The sequence below is a fragment of the Chaetura pelagica genome, unplaced genomic scaffold (assembly GCF_000747805.2).
Source record: "Chaetura pelagica isolate M959 unplaced genomic scaffold, ChaPel_1.0 scaffold361, whole genome shotgun sequence".
In the NCBI taxonomy this organism is placed as follows: Eukaryota; Metazoa; Chordata; class Aves; order Apodiformes; family Apodidae; genus Chaetura; species Chaetura pelagica.
Window position 1 is genome coordinate 210,666 of NW_009952363.1, and position 16,719 is coordinate 227,384.

Genomic DNA, 16,719 nt, shown 5'->3' on the forward strand with positions numbered 1-16,719 from the left:
AAAAGTGGCTGTGTTGTTGTTTTGGAGTGAAAAAAAGCCTTGAAATTAGTGGATCCTTGCTGAGAATGGAGCATAAGTGTCTGGATTTATTCTAATAATAATAATACACTTCATGTGAGCAAGACTGCAGGTAAACAAGTCTCTTTGCACAAGTAAAGCAGCAGCTTGTAGTGACCAGCTGAGTGTGCGGGAAGCTGACTTGATGAGAGAGTATCTGACATGTTCATCCTGCATTTGTCAGCTCAATACAGTTCTTTTTGTTTGGAAATGGAACTGGATTTGCAGAACCCTCCCCCCAGGAAAGGCAATTGTATCTAAAATACGGAGAACTGTTAGGACAATGTTCTAAAATGTGTGCTTGGAGCTTGGGCTTCTTTCCTTTCCCTTCTCTCCTTTCCCCTCCTCTGAAATAGCCACCTGCCAGGTTGTTCCTGGGTCATTAAGTTGTAAATTTGGGAAATAAGGATGCTAGGAAGGAGAGAAAGCTCTTCAGACTGTGATGAAAAGGATGAGCCGCTGTTTAGATACAGGACTTGCTTATAGTAGGAAAAGAGTGAAACATGATTTGCCTCCTTTAATAATACCTGGTTTTAACTAACATGAAGAGATCCCAGATTGATATTAGGCTTTGGAGCTGGGCAGTCCTGGTTTGCAGGTTTGGATTTCTGCTTCTTTCATGTTTGCTTCAGAGCACAAGTGAACACATTGTTGTAGACCTGCAAACTTAAAAATTACAGTCTAAGCTGAGTATGCTCTTGTTTTAATTTAGGAAAATAAAGAAGCTGAATATGAAAAGCTGATCCTTGCTTTAAGAAAAGAGCAAAATATTTATTCTACACTAGTGAAGACCTTCAAAGAATCAGATAGGTAAGTACTTTTTCTATTTTGGTGGATAATCTAAAACTCACAGGGCAGAAGTTAGAAGTTGTGAAAACAGGTGCAGCTTAACTGGGATGTTGGTTGTTTTGTACCTGCCAATTGTTCATAAGGCAGAAAATATCTGTACTAGTTCTCTTCAAGAAGAAATATTTTTGTAAGTGAGGTTATATCATCTAAATGAAATGTTTGGTTTGGAGTCTCAGATGAGCCAGATTTCCTTTTAGGTACCAAAGTAAGCAGGTAGGTAGTCAGGAGGTGTGTGTCCTGTCTTGGAACAGAGGGGAAAAATTGAAACACAGTGATTTGTGTGTGGGACAGTTAGCCATGTTTTACTGCTAAAATATAGATAATGCTTATCTGAGAAGTGGCACTGTAATCATTTTGATGACAATATAAGCCAGTAAGATCTGGTGAAGAAGGTAAAACAAAAGAGAAAAATTGAAGTTTGTGTAGTATGTTTTTGAGGTGAACATTCAGTAGCATGGCAGGAGCAAGTGTTTTGTTTTTTTTTTTAAATCAAAGAACACAACATTTTAGAAAGAAGTCTGTGGCCTGCGTTGTATCCTGTTACTGCTTGGCATTTGAGGAGAAGACATTATGATAAAACAAAGAAATTAAGGAAAAGTAATTGTAAAAATTTTTAAAAAAAACTAAAATGACAGGTATCTTAATATGAGGTATTGGTAGCACTTGGGTGCTCCTGACTCTTCCTGCATGAAGGCAATGACTAACTTTGTGGGAATGTGTGTTTGTATTTTGCAGTTGGTTTCTAGTTCACTGTAGTTTGGAAACCATAAAGTGAGTAGAACTAAAGCAGATGAGATCTGATATTTGAATTCAATGCATTAATAGTAATGCCCTCTTGTGCTTGGCCCCAGCTCAGGAGCTCTTTTAGATACTAGAATCTTTTTAATGAGAAATAGTGATAGAAGTCAGATTGGAGAGATTATTTCTTATCTCTGGGAAAAGAGCAGTGGCTTTTGTGACCTCTCTGTTGAACAATCACCAAATGAAGGAGGAAGCCAGTTTGGTTTAGTATTTTATATGGAGGCTGTGACCTGCTATTGGAATGTGATCCATGGGCAAGGAGGTTGTCAACACTCTGTACAGTAATGGCAAGATAGAAATTTAGCTCCAATACTGTTTTTTATTAGAATATATGTCAAATGAGGAAAGTAATAACTGCAGTAATCATAGGGGTAGCTGGAGTTTTCCAGTTAATTTCTGTAGGATTAGGAGCAGGATCATTGGTTGTTTTCTGGACTTGGAGTTGTAGGATGCCCAGAGCAGCCCATGTTAAGCAGCCATTTGCAGAGGATGCACAATGATTCACCTACAGAGCTGGGATTTGGAGGCAGGTCTTCTCATTTCCCCTCCTTGTAGTTCTGTGGGCTGAGATGTGCTGTAAATCTCATCAATGAAGACTTGAACCACCAGAGTTTTGGGCAGCTGATAGACAAGCCCTGCAGAGAAATTCACCTTCCTCATTTGTGTAATTGCCATCAGCAGTGACACAGATTTTAGGCAAACATGTTTGCCTGGTGACATATCTTCTTTTAGATGTTACTCATTTCAAGCAACCTGGATGATTATTTTTCAAAATAAGCTACTGGATGTCAGGACCATGACATTTCTTGTCTCTCTAAGCAAGAAATCAGGGCTTTTTCTTATAAAACCTTTAAGTCATGACAAGGAGTAAACGTGCCTGCTTAGCTTCTAGTAACATGTTGGCTTGTTTTGATTCTTAATTTTTGTGCTGAGCACGTAAGAGAGCTCTCTCTTTAAAGATACTCCTGAGTGAGGGAGAATTGGTTAAAACAATAGTTTCTTGTGCAGGAAACACTGACAACAGCACAGTTGTCAGAAGTCAAACTGAGAGTCTTTTCATACCTGCTGCCTTTTCATTAAAGTGTTTCTACAATATGCTATTATTCTCGTGCAAATATGATGTGCTGTGTATTCCTGTGTAGTGTCTTGTAAGAGAGATTTAAATTTTTTTTTTAAGATTCTTGAGTTCTCTGCCATTTAGTGCAGTGGAAAATTGAAAATTCTGCAGCAGCTTCATTTATCTTAAAGTGACATTCAGAGTGAAGCAAATGTGAAAATAAATAATACAGTGAGTTCAATAATGCCTTGTTATTTGTTATTAAATTTATATCATTTTCTTACATTTCAGTTTTTAGTGTACTTAAGGGTTTTATGGACTGATCAGAACAGTCTTGTTGATGCTGCTGGAGGGTATGGGGAAGATCTAGCAAGGAGACAGCTAGAGGTGCAGACACCTAAAGGAAGAGCTTCAGTGGCCACCTTGGAAGAAAGCTGCTTACAGAATTAGTCCACATTGACAAATTATCATTTGTAAGCTTTGGCATTTACACTCCATTGAGATAATTGAGACAATTTTGACCTTAAAAGGTCTTTTTACAGACTGTCAGGTAAATGAAAAAATAGAAGAATTACTTGTGTCTGGGTCATATTTTCAATGAATCATGATTTTAAATTGTTTTCTTAATTGGAACATTATATGATAAAATATAGTTTTGTAGCAAGGAAACAAAGTTTCCATGGTCACTGGATGATAATGGAATACACAGACCCATCAGTGTTCTGTAATAGTGGTATTTTTCTGCCTTACTTTTCAGAAATTATCAATTTTTAATTTTCCTTAAAAAGAATTACACAAAAGTTGGCTGGCAGAATATATCTGTTAGGTTTAAGCTGAGATACAAGCAGCCCAGCTCAAGACAGCAAGAAAAGGACATATATGTGAAGCTTTAGTCTCCTTGTTCTCTGTAGGGATTTGTTTATTCTTATGCATCAAAATGATGTGATGAAAATCTGTTAATGTGAAATAGGGTCTTTGTGGAAACCCAGATGTATGAAAGATGCTGTGGGACACAAGAAAATATTAATGTTTGAATCTGCAAGTAAATCAATAATTCAGTTTGGAGATGAGAAGGCTCCAGGGAGACCTTAGAGCACCTTCCAGTGCCTGAAGGGGCTCCAGGAAAGCTGGGGAGGGACTTGGGACAAGGGCAGGGAGGGATGGGATGAGGGGAAATGGATTAAAACTGGAAAAGTCCCCTCTTTAGATTTAGATGAGGCATTAGGAGGAAATTCTTTTAAGTGTGAGGGTGGTGAGAGCCTGGCCCAGGTTGCCCAGGGAAGCTGTGGCTGCCCCATCCCTGGCAGTGTTGAAGGGCAGGTTGGATGGGGCTTGGAGCAACCTGGGCTGGTGGGAGGTGTCCCTGCCCATGCAGGGGGTTGGAACCAAATGACCTATAAGGTCCCTTCTAACCCAAACCATTCTGTGATTCCAAGATTGATTCAATACTTTTTTCTCCTTTTTTTAACAGCATAAACAGTTTGCAAACAGAACTAAACAGCATTTTCATGTTGCGAAAACAACTGGAAGAAGATGTTTTAGCCAATCGGAAGCTGCAGAAGGTCTTAGAAGATCAGATTAAGGACATTAAAAACCAACAAGGTTTGTATACGTGTGCAGCTCACCCTTTCCTTTACCTTCTTGCACAAAAGAAAACTGGTTTTATTACAGTCATTTTGCTGTAATGGAGAGGAAACTTTTGAGAGTAGAAGAAGGTGTGAAAAGACTTCTTTTCAGGTGTCTATTCTGAGAATTATTAGGGGGGGTTGTAATAGAACATCTCTGAGCAGTCAGGGCATGTACTGAGGGACAGGTTTTCTCTTCCCATGCAGCAAATATTAGTAATTCTATTGCAATTCTACTGCAGTGATAATTTCCTGCTGCCTTCAATTTTGTACCTGTAGGATTTAGCGTTTTTTGCAGAAGTCAGAGAATCCCATCTTTGGATAGATCTGTGGCCATGGGATCACTTTCTGGCATGGAATGTAATTGTTTCACACCATATTGGTAATGAGCTGGTGTCTCAGGAAATGGCTTGAGTCCTCCTAGCAGAATAAATATCTCCAGAGAAAGAAACCTCAGCCAGAGGTTTTGTTATTTTGTAATTCACAAGTAGCAGAGCTTTTAAATACAACTTATCTTTTAGCTTTTTTTTTATTGTACTACTCTGGTGGTTTTTTAGTATATACTTAGATATAGAAAAGAATAATATGAGTGTTGTTAAATATAGTTTACTGCATATGTACAGATGTATGTTTTATTCCATAAGGAATATATAAATAACAATAAAGCCAGTTCCCTTACCACTTTCAACTTAGGTTTTCAATTTTAGCATCAGTCCCTGGACAGCTCTGCTCAGTGACAAGGGAAGACCCTGCCATTACAGTTTCCAATCTCAGGAGCACAGAGATGAACAGCCAGGGTAGGCTTAGGGGTCTTGTGAGTGCTCCTGGTTCTCAAGAGCAGTGGGATTGAGGAAGAGGCTGTTAGGAATGAAGACGCTGGAAATTAGTTATCATCTGTGAAGTTTTGGGTCCTTGCAGCAGCCAAGGGATCAGTGTCAGAGCCAGGAGTAGGATTTGGATGTCTCTTCTTTGTCCTAATTTAGATATGCTTTCTCTCTATCTAATGAGATACATGCATAGAATTAACTGCCATCTATATTGTAAATGAACAGGTGTTTATTGAAGTATAACCAATCATTCCTGCAGTTAGAGGGGAAATAAATAAGTAGCTATGTTCATTTCAATTAATTCAATCTTTTGACCCAAAAGCAAAATAAATTCAGTAACTTTGTCTAACCAAGCTTTTTGCCTTGACACCTTCAGTTCATGTTAATAAAAATATAGTTAAAACAGAATAACTATTCATGCTTTACTTATCCTTCCTAAAAAATATTTCTAATTGCAATGTTAAATACAAAAATTGTAACTCAGAATTAGGTTCACAACTGATGGTGATAAGGACAAAAAATAAAGCCACAGAAAATACAGTGTCTGTGTGTCAGAAGCACAAAGAAATACGAGAACAAAATTGGTTGAATGAAACAGAATTCTTATTTTGGGGGATGAAAGATTTTAACTGGCCTCCCACAGACTTACTAGTAGGTTCTGATTTGAAAAGTCCTGCCTTTGTATTTTATGCTGTGTTTTCCTGCAAACAGAGTTTCTGAAATAATTCCTGTCCCTGGTTATTTTGACAGATGAAACACTCTCTTTCTGTGGAGATCAAACATCTTATATGAGTATCTGTTTAGGAGAGCAGGATCATTCAGGCCTGCAGATAGACCATCTGTCTCTTGAAGAACTGAAGAAAAAGGTATTGATGTTTTTGTCATTTGCTGTTTCTCATGGCTTAATTCTGCTCCATTTATAGTTCATGCATCTCAGAAAAAGGTTTATTTAGGTACAGTTGGAGAGTGCTGAAGGGATTTGAAGTCCTCATCTCTTTTAGGAACCTCATCTGTATTTTAGGAACTATTTAGTCTTTGTTTTACACCACAGGAGCTTTGGAGCCAGCTGGAGGATAGGTGGCTTGCTGCAAAGGTTTTATGATAGTTAGACACCTGGATTCAAGTTTCAGACTCAATGCCATATTTTAGTCATCATGAAGAAAAGGTTTTGTATCAAGTATTCCACAATGTGTATTTCATGCACATTTGTTAATCATGAAGATGGCAGTGGGGTCTGTAATTTATATGTCTGCATAGCACATTGCATTCCAGGGTTTGCAAGTCTTTTGATAAATATGGCATGTTATAAAATAACCCTGAGGTAGGTTAATGTTATCTCCATTCTATGTAAGGAGAACTGAAATTCACATAGATTAAATGTACAGGCAATGTCAGACAATAAATCAGTATCAGAGCTCAGGAACTTGTTCTTCTGACTCCTTATCCTTTGCAGTGACCTCTGGTCCAGGCTCTAATTTATGATAAGGAATTATTTTGAATATGGGAATTTGGGAGTGGACACAAGTGATTTCTTATGGCTATTAGGCAAGTGTTCAAAATCTGGGGGTGGGTAATCTGAAGGTGAAAATTTTGCCTTACACTGAACGGGTGTCGATCAGGAAAGGCCCAGATTGTGTCCCAACCCCATTCTGGGTTTGTACCACTTCTACCTCTTAACACATTCCCTTTGGTAGGTTTAGGGTCACTCATCAGCAAAAGACATTTATAGACCATTTCTTACTTGAAAACGGGTTTGTAGACCTGAAAGTTGGGCTGTTTTTCCAAATATATGGATTGGTCTAAAAAAAGAGTTATTTTCTTCTGCAAACATTGCCTTCTTGGTGTCCTACAGGAGTCTGGGGCAGTCAGGTGCCCAGAGTTTTGAACATTACTGTCCATTCAGATTTTGTATTTGTGGAACTACTCAGAATGATTGTGGCTTATAAAGGGTGTTTGAAATGGAAGAACAGGTTGTTTCTGAAAGCTGCTGTTTCCCTTGCACTATAATATCTCCTCTTCAGTCAGCCTGTTGCTGTGAGGTGCCCTCTGGTTTCTTCTTGTTACTGAGTTATGAAACTTGGTACCTCAACTTCATCATGTGCTTGGAAATGGCAGTCTTACAAGTTAAGATTTGTTGAACACTGACTCACTAATATATCATCATGTTTTCATACAGAGAGAGATTGCCTCCTCAGCAGATATAGAAGCCCAGGTTTCTGACTCTGCAGTTTAGATTTTGCTGGAGATTCATATAATCATTTGTTTACCTACTAGTATGGATGTTAACAACTTGCTTGTTCTTCCTTTGGCTATTTAGGTCACTGATCTTTTCTTGATGGTTAAAGATCTGCAGTCAGTTAATCAAGAACTTAAGAAGAAACACCTTGGACTTTGTACAACAGATTCTCAAGGGAGGGAAGCACTAAAAATAATAAACCACAGTGAGGTAGGTTTTGTGTGTTCAAGTAGAGAATCTGACTCTCACATCTGACAGGCCTTGGGGAATGACATCAGTACAGAATGATTGTAAAACTCTCGGGGCTTTGGTTGCTAATTCCTTATAATAACTTTTTAAATTACTGATGTAAACAACTTTGAATGTTAGCACATCAGTGAATCAGCTCAATTCAGTGATGTGTCAAGTGGATTTTAAGACAACAACAACGTATACATTGCAATATTAACTGGGTCTGTGATATGCATGCTTTGCCAATTGGAAAGGGAGGAAATAGTTAATTTTACAAAGAAAACAATATCTGATACTACATTTTAGCTATTGCTGAATGTCTGCTTGTCTGCTGTTCAAGAGTCATTCTCATGCTGTGTCTAATTCTGTACAAGCTTAGTTCATGTCTCCTCTGCGTGTACAGAGCAACTGGGGTTCACCGTGGCCAAAAAAGCAAAAGCAGCACTTTGGGTCACTCAAATGCAGGGTTGCTCCTTTATGTAGACTATAGCAGTATATGAAGAAGTGGCCAGGATTGTGATAGATTGCTGAGAGATGTAAGAAAGTAACTATTGCTGTACTTCTCATTCTTTTGCCTCAAGCCAGGAGTGTTTTTAGCTGTGGGGAAGAAGAGGTCTTGCCATAATGCTTCCATGGGAAGCATTTTGGGGGCTGAGTCCCAAGTATGTGTGAATCATGAAGCATGTTCAGGAGGCTCTGGTAGATTCTAGTGAACCTTCTAGCTTGTTGTAAAATATTAGTTGGAATGTGGCTGGTAATACTTTACATTCTGTTGTGATCTTTGCTTTCAGTTACATTGTTCTTGTGCACCACATATTGAACAGGAAGGTAAAAATACAAAAGGAATAATCACAGTGCTAGTGTTTTCTGTCTTGAATTTCTAAATCTGTATTAAACTCAAAAAGAACAAAATATTAGGAATAATTTGAGTCAGTTCTGTGTAGGGATTGCCTCATTTTAGAACTGGGACTGTGGTGTTGATGATTTTTTTGGAAAAAGGGTCATGTCTTTTACCACATGTGCTGCAGATGCACTGGGAGCAATCTCCAGAAATGACAAAATCTTCTTGCTTTTTCAGTTTTAGGATGTAATCCTGTTGCCTTTCATTGAAATATACTTGAAATTGTAGATAGGCTGTCAGGGGTGCCATAGCTTTTATTAAAATAATGAATTGACATGTTACTGTAATAGGTTTGCATGGAAAGCTCGTGGGCAAGATTTTTCAGTTTGTCCACTTTCCAGCTAACATTTTTAGCAATTTGCCTCCTGACCCTGCAGAGGGTGCTGCTCTCCCACTGATGCTGGTTCATCCTAAAAGAATTCGTGCCCTGTGCTAAGATTATCATGACAAGATACTGTGCACTGCTGTTTTTGTCCCAGCATGAAGAGAACATAGAGGGCTCCTGACTTAGGGAGCTCTCTGCGTGGGATTAGATGTAGAATGACAAAGAGTGAAGCTTGTAAAATAGAAATCAACTCAAAATTCTGGTAAAGGAAATAGAAAAGTGCCAGAATCATAATAGTATTACAGAGCTCAAATTTTAAAGGATCTGTAATTAAAAGTTTTTAGTTTAAAAGGCACCATTTCATCAGTCTGGCCAATAAGTGCCTACCTGATTTTTGGTTATGGATTGTGACAACAGTGTGTTTTGCACATTAATAACTATTGTCAAAAAACCTCTAAGCTTTGGTTTTTGGTGTGTATTTTGGGCTAGAATTTGTGGGTAGGGAGTGTTGAGGTGACACTAACATATGTGCTCTAAGAGGGGTTTAGACAGCCTCAGGGAGATGTATTCTTCAAAAAATGAACCCATCTCTTTTTATTTCCTTCACAAAACCAGAGCATGAATCAGATCAATCTGCATGTTGGTGCCTCTGCAGGGCATCTCCCAGAGCTCTGACAGCCTCTAGTCCTCTAATCCTTGGCTTCATGTTTGGAAGAGAGAGAGAAGGAGGAGAGAAAAAGGTTGTTTTTGTGCTGTCCTCTGAACATCTGCTTTCTCTGAGAGAAGCAGCCTCAGTGATTTCAGCCTTCAGGCCTCCAGGGATCTTTGCAAACCAAGCATATCAGTGGTTCATTTAGGAAAAACATTCTCAAGGTTTTCAGTCTCCAAGGAAATACTTTAAACAGGCAGCTTGCTCTTGGTAGACTTTTTTTTTTTCTTTTTGGCCTTAAGACACTTATTTTCTTTTAATACTTTGTTGAACATTAGGTTGTATTCCCTGAAGCACAGAAAGTTTCTTTTCAGCCTGTCAGAGACAGGAGTGAAGAATCAGCCTCAGACTGCAGTGATTTCTTGTAAGGGTGGGCCAGAGCCTGGTGGTCTTAGCTAATAGTTTAATTCCAAGAAACATCTCTTACTACTCCAGATACTGACCTGGGAAAAGCAAATACTAAACAATGTCAAATCACAAAATGTACTTGCATTGGGTAAATAAGTTATATATGCAAATGAGTTTAATTTTAATACAGAAAAGCAGGGTTTGACCTGAAGATACCCATGGAAGATTAAATCCTAACATTTTGTTTTATAATGGGTAACATTGTTGGACTTTTGGCATTTCATGATTACAAAAGGATCACAGGATAGTTTGGGTTGGAAAGGACCCAAAAGATCATCCAGTCCCACCCCCCTGCATGGGCAGGGACACCTCCCACCAGCCCAGGTTGCTCCAAGCCCCATCCAACCTGGACTTGATCACTTCAGGGATGGGGCAGCCACAGCTTCTCTGGGCATCCTGGACCAGGGTCTCACCACCCTCGCAGGGAAGAATTTCCTCCTAATGTCTCACCTAAATCTCTGCTCTTTCTGTTTTGATCCATTCCCCCTCATCACTCCATCCCCTTGTAAAAAGTCCATCCCCACAAAAAGGTACCTTTTTATAAAGCATGTCCTTGCTACACTCCATAATCCTACCTGTGTCTTTCTCTGGTTTTCAGATTGTCTTTGCTTTGTGTTATCCTAGAAAACTAAGTTTGAGTTAAAATACCAGGATAATTCAAATGTGACTCTAAAGTTATTTTTCAGTAGTTTCAAATATTGAAGTTTCAGAACTTTATTATTAGAAACTTCTAATAGTAAAAGGCAAATATATTAATATGCTGCAACATTTGGTTTCTGCCTTTTAAAATTCATGCTTAAAACCATTAGAGTTGCTTATATTGCTGGCGATTGGAAGATAAAAAGGCTTTTCTCATTTATTTCATATATATGCATGCATACATTCTATGAATACTTGATTAAAAAATCAAACCCCCCACATGCACTCAATTCCCAGCATTCTTAGGAGCAAAAATAATGTTCCCTGCAGAATCCTGTCTGCCTGGGATTGGACTGACAAGCTGTGAGCCAACTTGCCAGCATGTGATGCTGGGGAAGGAGGCTCCTCTTTTCATGTCATAAGTCTCAGCACTGAACTGTGTATCCGTCCAAGCTATAAATATCACATCCACGACCCCTAGACACCAGATTCTTTCCTTCCAGTCTGTCATCTGAGTCTCTGTACCTATAATCTCATTTAGTTATGCTCAAGATTCTGCTTTTCTTGACTGAAAGTAATTTTTCTTTAGCCCAAGCTGCACCAAAATCTGACTGTTCTACACAGCAGTGGTATATTATTGTCACGAGTGCTTTAAGACTAACATTTGTATCTAATGTAAGTTTGAATCCCCTGTGCTGTGTCCTCCCTGTGGTTTCAGCACATTAGGCAGAGAATTGTTCATATTTACAATCACTGTCCCATGTTTCAACTATATAATGAGATTCTAGCAGCAAAGATCTTAAATAACTACCTCGATTAGATTGGGAAATGTTGCTATAAACCAAGATGATATAAATGTCTGATCTGGAACATGGTAGCTGCAGGTCACTTGTGGTAGATCCCAAAGTGGGATGGAAGGCTGTCCTTTTGTTGCCTGGCAGGCTGTGCCAGAATATGGCTACTGAATGTCAAAATTCTTTGATAATACAAGGCTTTTCTTATCACAGAATCACAGAATTTTTGGAATTGGAAGTGACCTCAGGAGATCATCTAGTCCAACCCCTGCTAGAGCAGGATCCCCTAGAGCAGATCCCACAGGAACATATCCAGGCACGTTTGCAATGTCTCTAAGGATGGAGACTCCACAGCCTCCCTGGGCAGCCTGTCCCAGGGCTGTTACCCCAGAGTAAAGAAGGATTTTCTTGTATTTAGGTTAAACTCCTTGTGCCCATTGCCCCTTGTCCTGTCACTGGACACCACTAGAAGAGTCTGGCCCCATCCTCCTGACACCCCTGTAGATATTTATAAGCACTGATGAGATCCCCCTCAGCCTCCTTCTCTCTCAGCTGAGCAGCCCCAGCTCTCCCAGCCTTTCCTCACAGGCAGAGGCTCCAGTCCCTTCAGCATCTCAGTGCCCTGTGCTCAACTCTCCCCAGTATCCATATTAAACTAACACAGGCAAGGTTAACTTCCGTCCTGTGCTGCCAGAGGAAACTGAGTAGAGGAGGTGAGTTGTAAGGGAGATGAAAATATTCTCCATGAGGTGAGTCTAGGTGCATGAGGTTCCAACCTGATGCTTCCACCAGACCAGGCTGCACAAGCCTCATCCAACCTGCCCTTGAACACCTCCAGGGAGGGGGCGTCAACAGCCTCCCTGGGCAACCTATTCTAGTACCTTACTACCTTCATGGGGAAGAATTTCTTCCTGATGTTTAACCTAAATCTCTCCTCTTTCAGTTTAAAACCATTACCCCATGTCCTATCACTGCCCTCTCTGGTGAAAATTCCCTCCCTCAGTTTCCTAGAGCTCCTTCAGGCACTGGAAGCTGCTCTAGGGTCTCCCTGGAGCCTTCTCTTCTCCAGGCTGAACACCCCAACTCTCTCACCCAGTTCCCAGAGCAGAGCTGCTCCAGCTCTCTGAGCATCTTCATGGCTCTTCTGAGAGGTCCTGTGCCAGAACAAGCAAAGTGATTTTTCTGTTTTTGGAACTTCCAAGGAGAAAGGGTTAAATAAAAATGAAGGAATGTATAAGATTAAGTTTCACTGCATTTGAGATGAGTAATTCCTGTTTTTTGTATTAATTTCCTTTGATCTTGTTGAAGAAATCTAATTCAGTGTTTGTTACTTTGTATTACAGGCTTTTTTTATTTTTCTTTTAAGACATGCCACTGACTTATTTATGCATGTTTCATATCACAGTATTATTATTTTTTTTTTTGTGTGCTACATTTTCACATCATTCCATACTTTGTGTAGTGTCTTGCAATAACAGAGGAGCCTGTGGTGCAGACTGAAGGTGGTGACAATGACAGGAAGATGCAGAAGAGTCAGTTTCCTGAGAGGGTCAGCCAGGTAGGACTCCACTCTGGGTACCTTCTGTCTCAGTCTCCCCACCTTAAAAATTCTTATTTTCTTAGGACACAAAGTGTTTTGCAAACAAAGCATATTTTCTTGCTATCTGATTTTGCTTTCAGCTAATTGCTATCCTAAAGGGTTTCTGAAAGCTTGTTCCTGTGTGTTTCTGCTGCCAGGGATTTTCAGTCAGGATTACTTTCCTTTTGGTTTTCACTTGTCTGAGTGCTCATTGTCTTCCTTAATGGGGATGACAAAGTCCCTTCAAATTGTGTTTACAATCTGATCTTCAGCCTCCATTGTAGTCAGGCCTGTAGTACAAACTGTAAGAGATTCTCTTGCTGCTATGATTGAGGAAAAAATAGTCTAGATCCTTCTTGGGCATTGAAATATTTGGTGTCTTGGTATCTTGTTGACTGTGTTGTCATATGTACATGAATCTGATGTCCTCTTATTGTATTACTCAAAAACCCCATGGGATCATAACATAATTCAGGTTGCAAGGGACCTTAGAGGATCACAGAGTTCAACTAAAGTTGAACTTTCTGTTTTAAAAATTATAACATGCTAGAATATAACATAGAATGGAGCATTTTAATCAGTAATGTTGAAGAATAATGTTGCATTCCTTGATATTTGTAATTTCTGTGTTTTTTCTGTTTGCTAGGTGTGCCTTCAGGTGTCTTTGGATTTCCCTTCTGAGCTGGATAAGCAGGTAAGTGATGTCTTGTAAAGGTTCTCCTAAGTTTTAAACATCTTAATCTGTCCCTGATGTCAATTCTCATGTAACTGATGCAGAAGAGGACACATCTATAGTGTTGCACACAAAAGGCTGGTGGTTGGTAAAGACTTTCAAACTGCATCCTGGCCTGCCCATCAGGACTTACATCTGGAGCCTCCAGGACTAAATCTGCTACTGTAAAGACAGATAATTCAAAGGTGAACTAATAAAAAATCAGCTGCAATCCACAGGCAACATTCCAGAGGTCTCATGCCTCTTCACAGATAAAAAAACCTTCAGGGAAATCTAGTTACTACTAAACAACTGATCACTATGAATTAATCATATGAAATAGATGTTAATTAGTTTTTCTATTAATAAATAGTAAGTGAAATGTCTGTGGATGCTTCTTAATGTAGATCAAGAGCATCAGGAATTACAGAACCCAATTACAAAGAGATTACAGCCCTGAATTTAGTAGAACATTGCATACCTGTGTAATAAGAACATGTTTGCAATTTTTTAACAGATAACTCCACCAGGCTGTCCAGAGGGTTTCTGCAAAGACAGACATTATTGGAGCCCAAGGAAACCTCAGTTTGAACAAGATACAAATGACAAACAATTGGGCAGAACAGGAGGATGTGAACATGAAACAGAAGAGAACTTGCTCAAATCTCTTTTAAGAGAAAACAGAACATCTGTACTGGCATCTAGGTAAGTGTGAGGGATGTGCACTACTTGTGACAGGATTTCTATTTGAGAAGAGAATAAAGTCATTTTGCTAAAGTGAATTTAGATAATGGCACTGTCTAATTTACCTGAGAGACTGGCAAGGTGCCTTCAGAGCCATTTTAGTCTATCATGCAATTAGGTAATTAGGAAACATGTTATCAGTAGAAATCCTTATGAAAAACCCATTACAAGAAAAAAAAACCCTCCAAACTTACTGATACATGGAGCTTTACTGAAGGGACTGATTGTTTGCAGGATGGGGCCTAGCAGTGTTAAAGGGCTCAGGTGATAATGGGTGGTACTTTTTTTTTAAATAAAGTGTCTGAGAGCACAGGCCAGTGAAATGATGGGGTGGTGCAGGGGGTGACACTGGGGTGGTGCAGGGGGTGACACTGGACTGCTGGAAAAATTATGAGTGTAAGGAAGTGAGGATGGAGGAAATGGAGTTCAAATGACTCCTTTACAGGGTTACTTTTGAATGGAAATCACTAGACACTTGGTGGCTTTTGCAATTTTCATCTGAGCTGTTAGGACAGAGGTTTGCTCTCTCTCAGCAGTTCAGGCAGTCTGGGCCCATGTCCTGCAGTTGACTAATTGTTTTGTAGGACTGTGCTGAGAAGATCTGTGTTGTAAGTACTTAGGTCACTTCTCATGCAGGAGAGAAGTCTTGTGGAAATAAATCTGTGTAAGCCCTGGTGTAACCAGTGTTTTTCTAGTGTGTGTTCCCCTGTGGTTTGGTCAGTTCCCAGCTGGAATGCTCATTTCCACAGAAACTGGACAGTACCAAGCAAGAAACGTGTGTGTGCAAAAACCGCACCCCAATTAGTTTTGTTTCCCCCAGTTTCATCCCTCCACTCTGTCACCATTTGACTCAGGTTTGACAATAATGCTCGTGATCCCCTCCCACCCGGGTAGGGAAGGAGAGAGAGAAAAAGAGAGAGACTTTGCTGGATTGAAAATTAAACTACACAGAAACTCCCACAGCACTCTCCTGAGCTGCAAACAGTCCCAAAAAGTTCCAGAGCTGCTGCTGGAGGGAGAGCAGAGTGATGAGAGTCAGGAGATGCACAGCCTGGGGGTTGGTGGTGATGGATGGACGTAGTCCTCCCCAGATACTGGCCATGGATGGAAGAGAAGGGAAGAAGAAGCAGGAAGGAAGTTGACTTCTGTGATCTCTGACCTTCCTCTGAGCTTATGTAGATATATGGGATGGAATATCTCTGGACAATTTTGCTGTCTGTCTAACCCAGCCTCCTATGGGGAGGTCATAGATCTCCCTGTAGTGTCTGAGCTGGAAGAGTAAAGGTGTGAAGACCTTTAAGCAGACCTAACTGCTTGAAGACCCAGCAGATAGAAAAACATTCCACCCTTATAAGTCTTTGTTGGAGCACTCTTCTACTAGTTAAAAGAAAGCCCACTGAAGGAAAAACAAAATCAGTAAAAGGAAAATTGGCTTCATCCTAGCTCAAACCAGGACACACTACTTAATCTCCCAGTTGGAAACTGAATTAGAGCTTTGCTGGAGCTCATTCTCCTTTCCTTTCACTTCCCTCATGCTCTCCACACTGTAATGACCATGTACAACATTCCAGGACCTTTTTCCATGCCCATCAGTGCTGCTCCTTCAGCTCAGCATACTGGGCTCTGGAGTGCCCTTCCATGGGTTGTGCTCAGCAATGCTGGTAGCAAAATATCCTGGGGAATGACACAAAGCAAATCCTTTTTTTCTGTGTTCAGCAAGCACTGTGCTTGACTTTACTCAAGCACTTCTGTATTTTTACATTACTATTTAAAACTCTCCAACACACATAAATGGTCTTAGTTGTCAAAGCACTAGTTAGTGGTAAATGAGGAGATACTGTTATCTTAGAAGATGAATAGATAACATTGTTTTATTTGTTAACTTTACTTAAAAGTCTAATAAGTGTTTTCCAGCACTATCATGTTTACCACTCTAGTGTGTAATATTTTGTGTGTTCAAGTATAAAAGATGAGATTGACTGGTGATGAGTCTGTACTTTGCATAACCTAATTCTCACTAATGACATTAGATGCCAGAGAAGGACATAAAAAGTCTAGTTAGCTTCCACCATTTCACATGCTAGCTGTACAAATGCAGTTGCTTTATATATTTAGTGGCACAAACAGCTCTCTATTGGATGCATGAAATTATCTGTAGGATTTGAGGGCTTGCTTATGTTTTAAAATGTGTCTTATTTGGCTTCAGATTCACTTAAACATTGCTT

The 16,719-nt window shown here is 39.7% G+C and overlaps 1 protein-coding gene across 1 annotated transcript in view; it reads left to right on the forward strand.

Moving 5' to 3' along the window:
• The window catches only part of CDK5RAP2 (CDK5 regulatory subunit associated protein 2), an 81,495-nt gene that overhangs the window by 28,670 nt on the left and 36,106 nt on the right, over positions 1-16,719 (forward strand). The window contains exons 13-19 of the mRNA XM_010007947.1: positions 770-867; positions 4,236-4,366; positions 5,967-6,082; positions 7,534-7,662; positions 12,922-13,017; positions 13,685-13,732; positions 14,268-14,455. Of these exons, the coding sequence (XP_010006249.1) occupies positions 770-867; positions 4,236-4,366; positions 5,967-6,082; positions 7,534-7,662; positions 12,922-13,017; positions 13,685-13,732; positions 14,268-14,455 (806 nt within the window). The remainder of the gene's footprint in view (positions 1-769; positions 868-4,235; positions 4,367-5,966; positions 6,083-7,533; positions 7,663-12,921; positions 13,018-13,684; positions 13,733-14,267; positions 14,456-16,719) is intronic.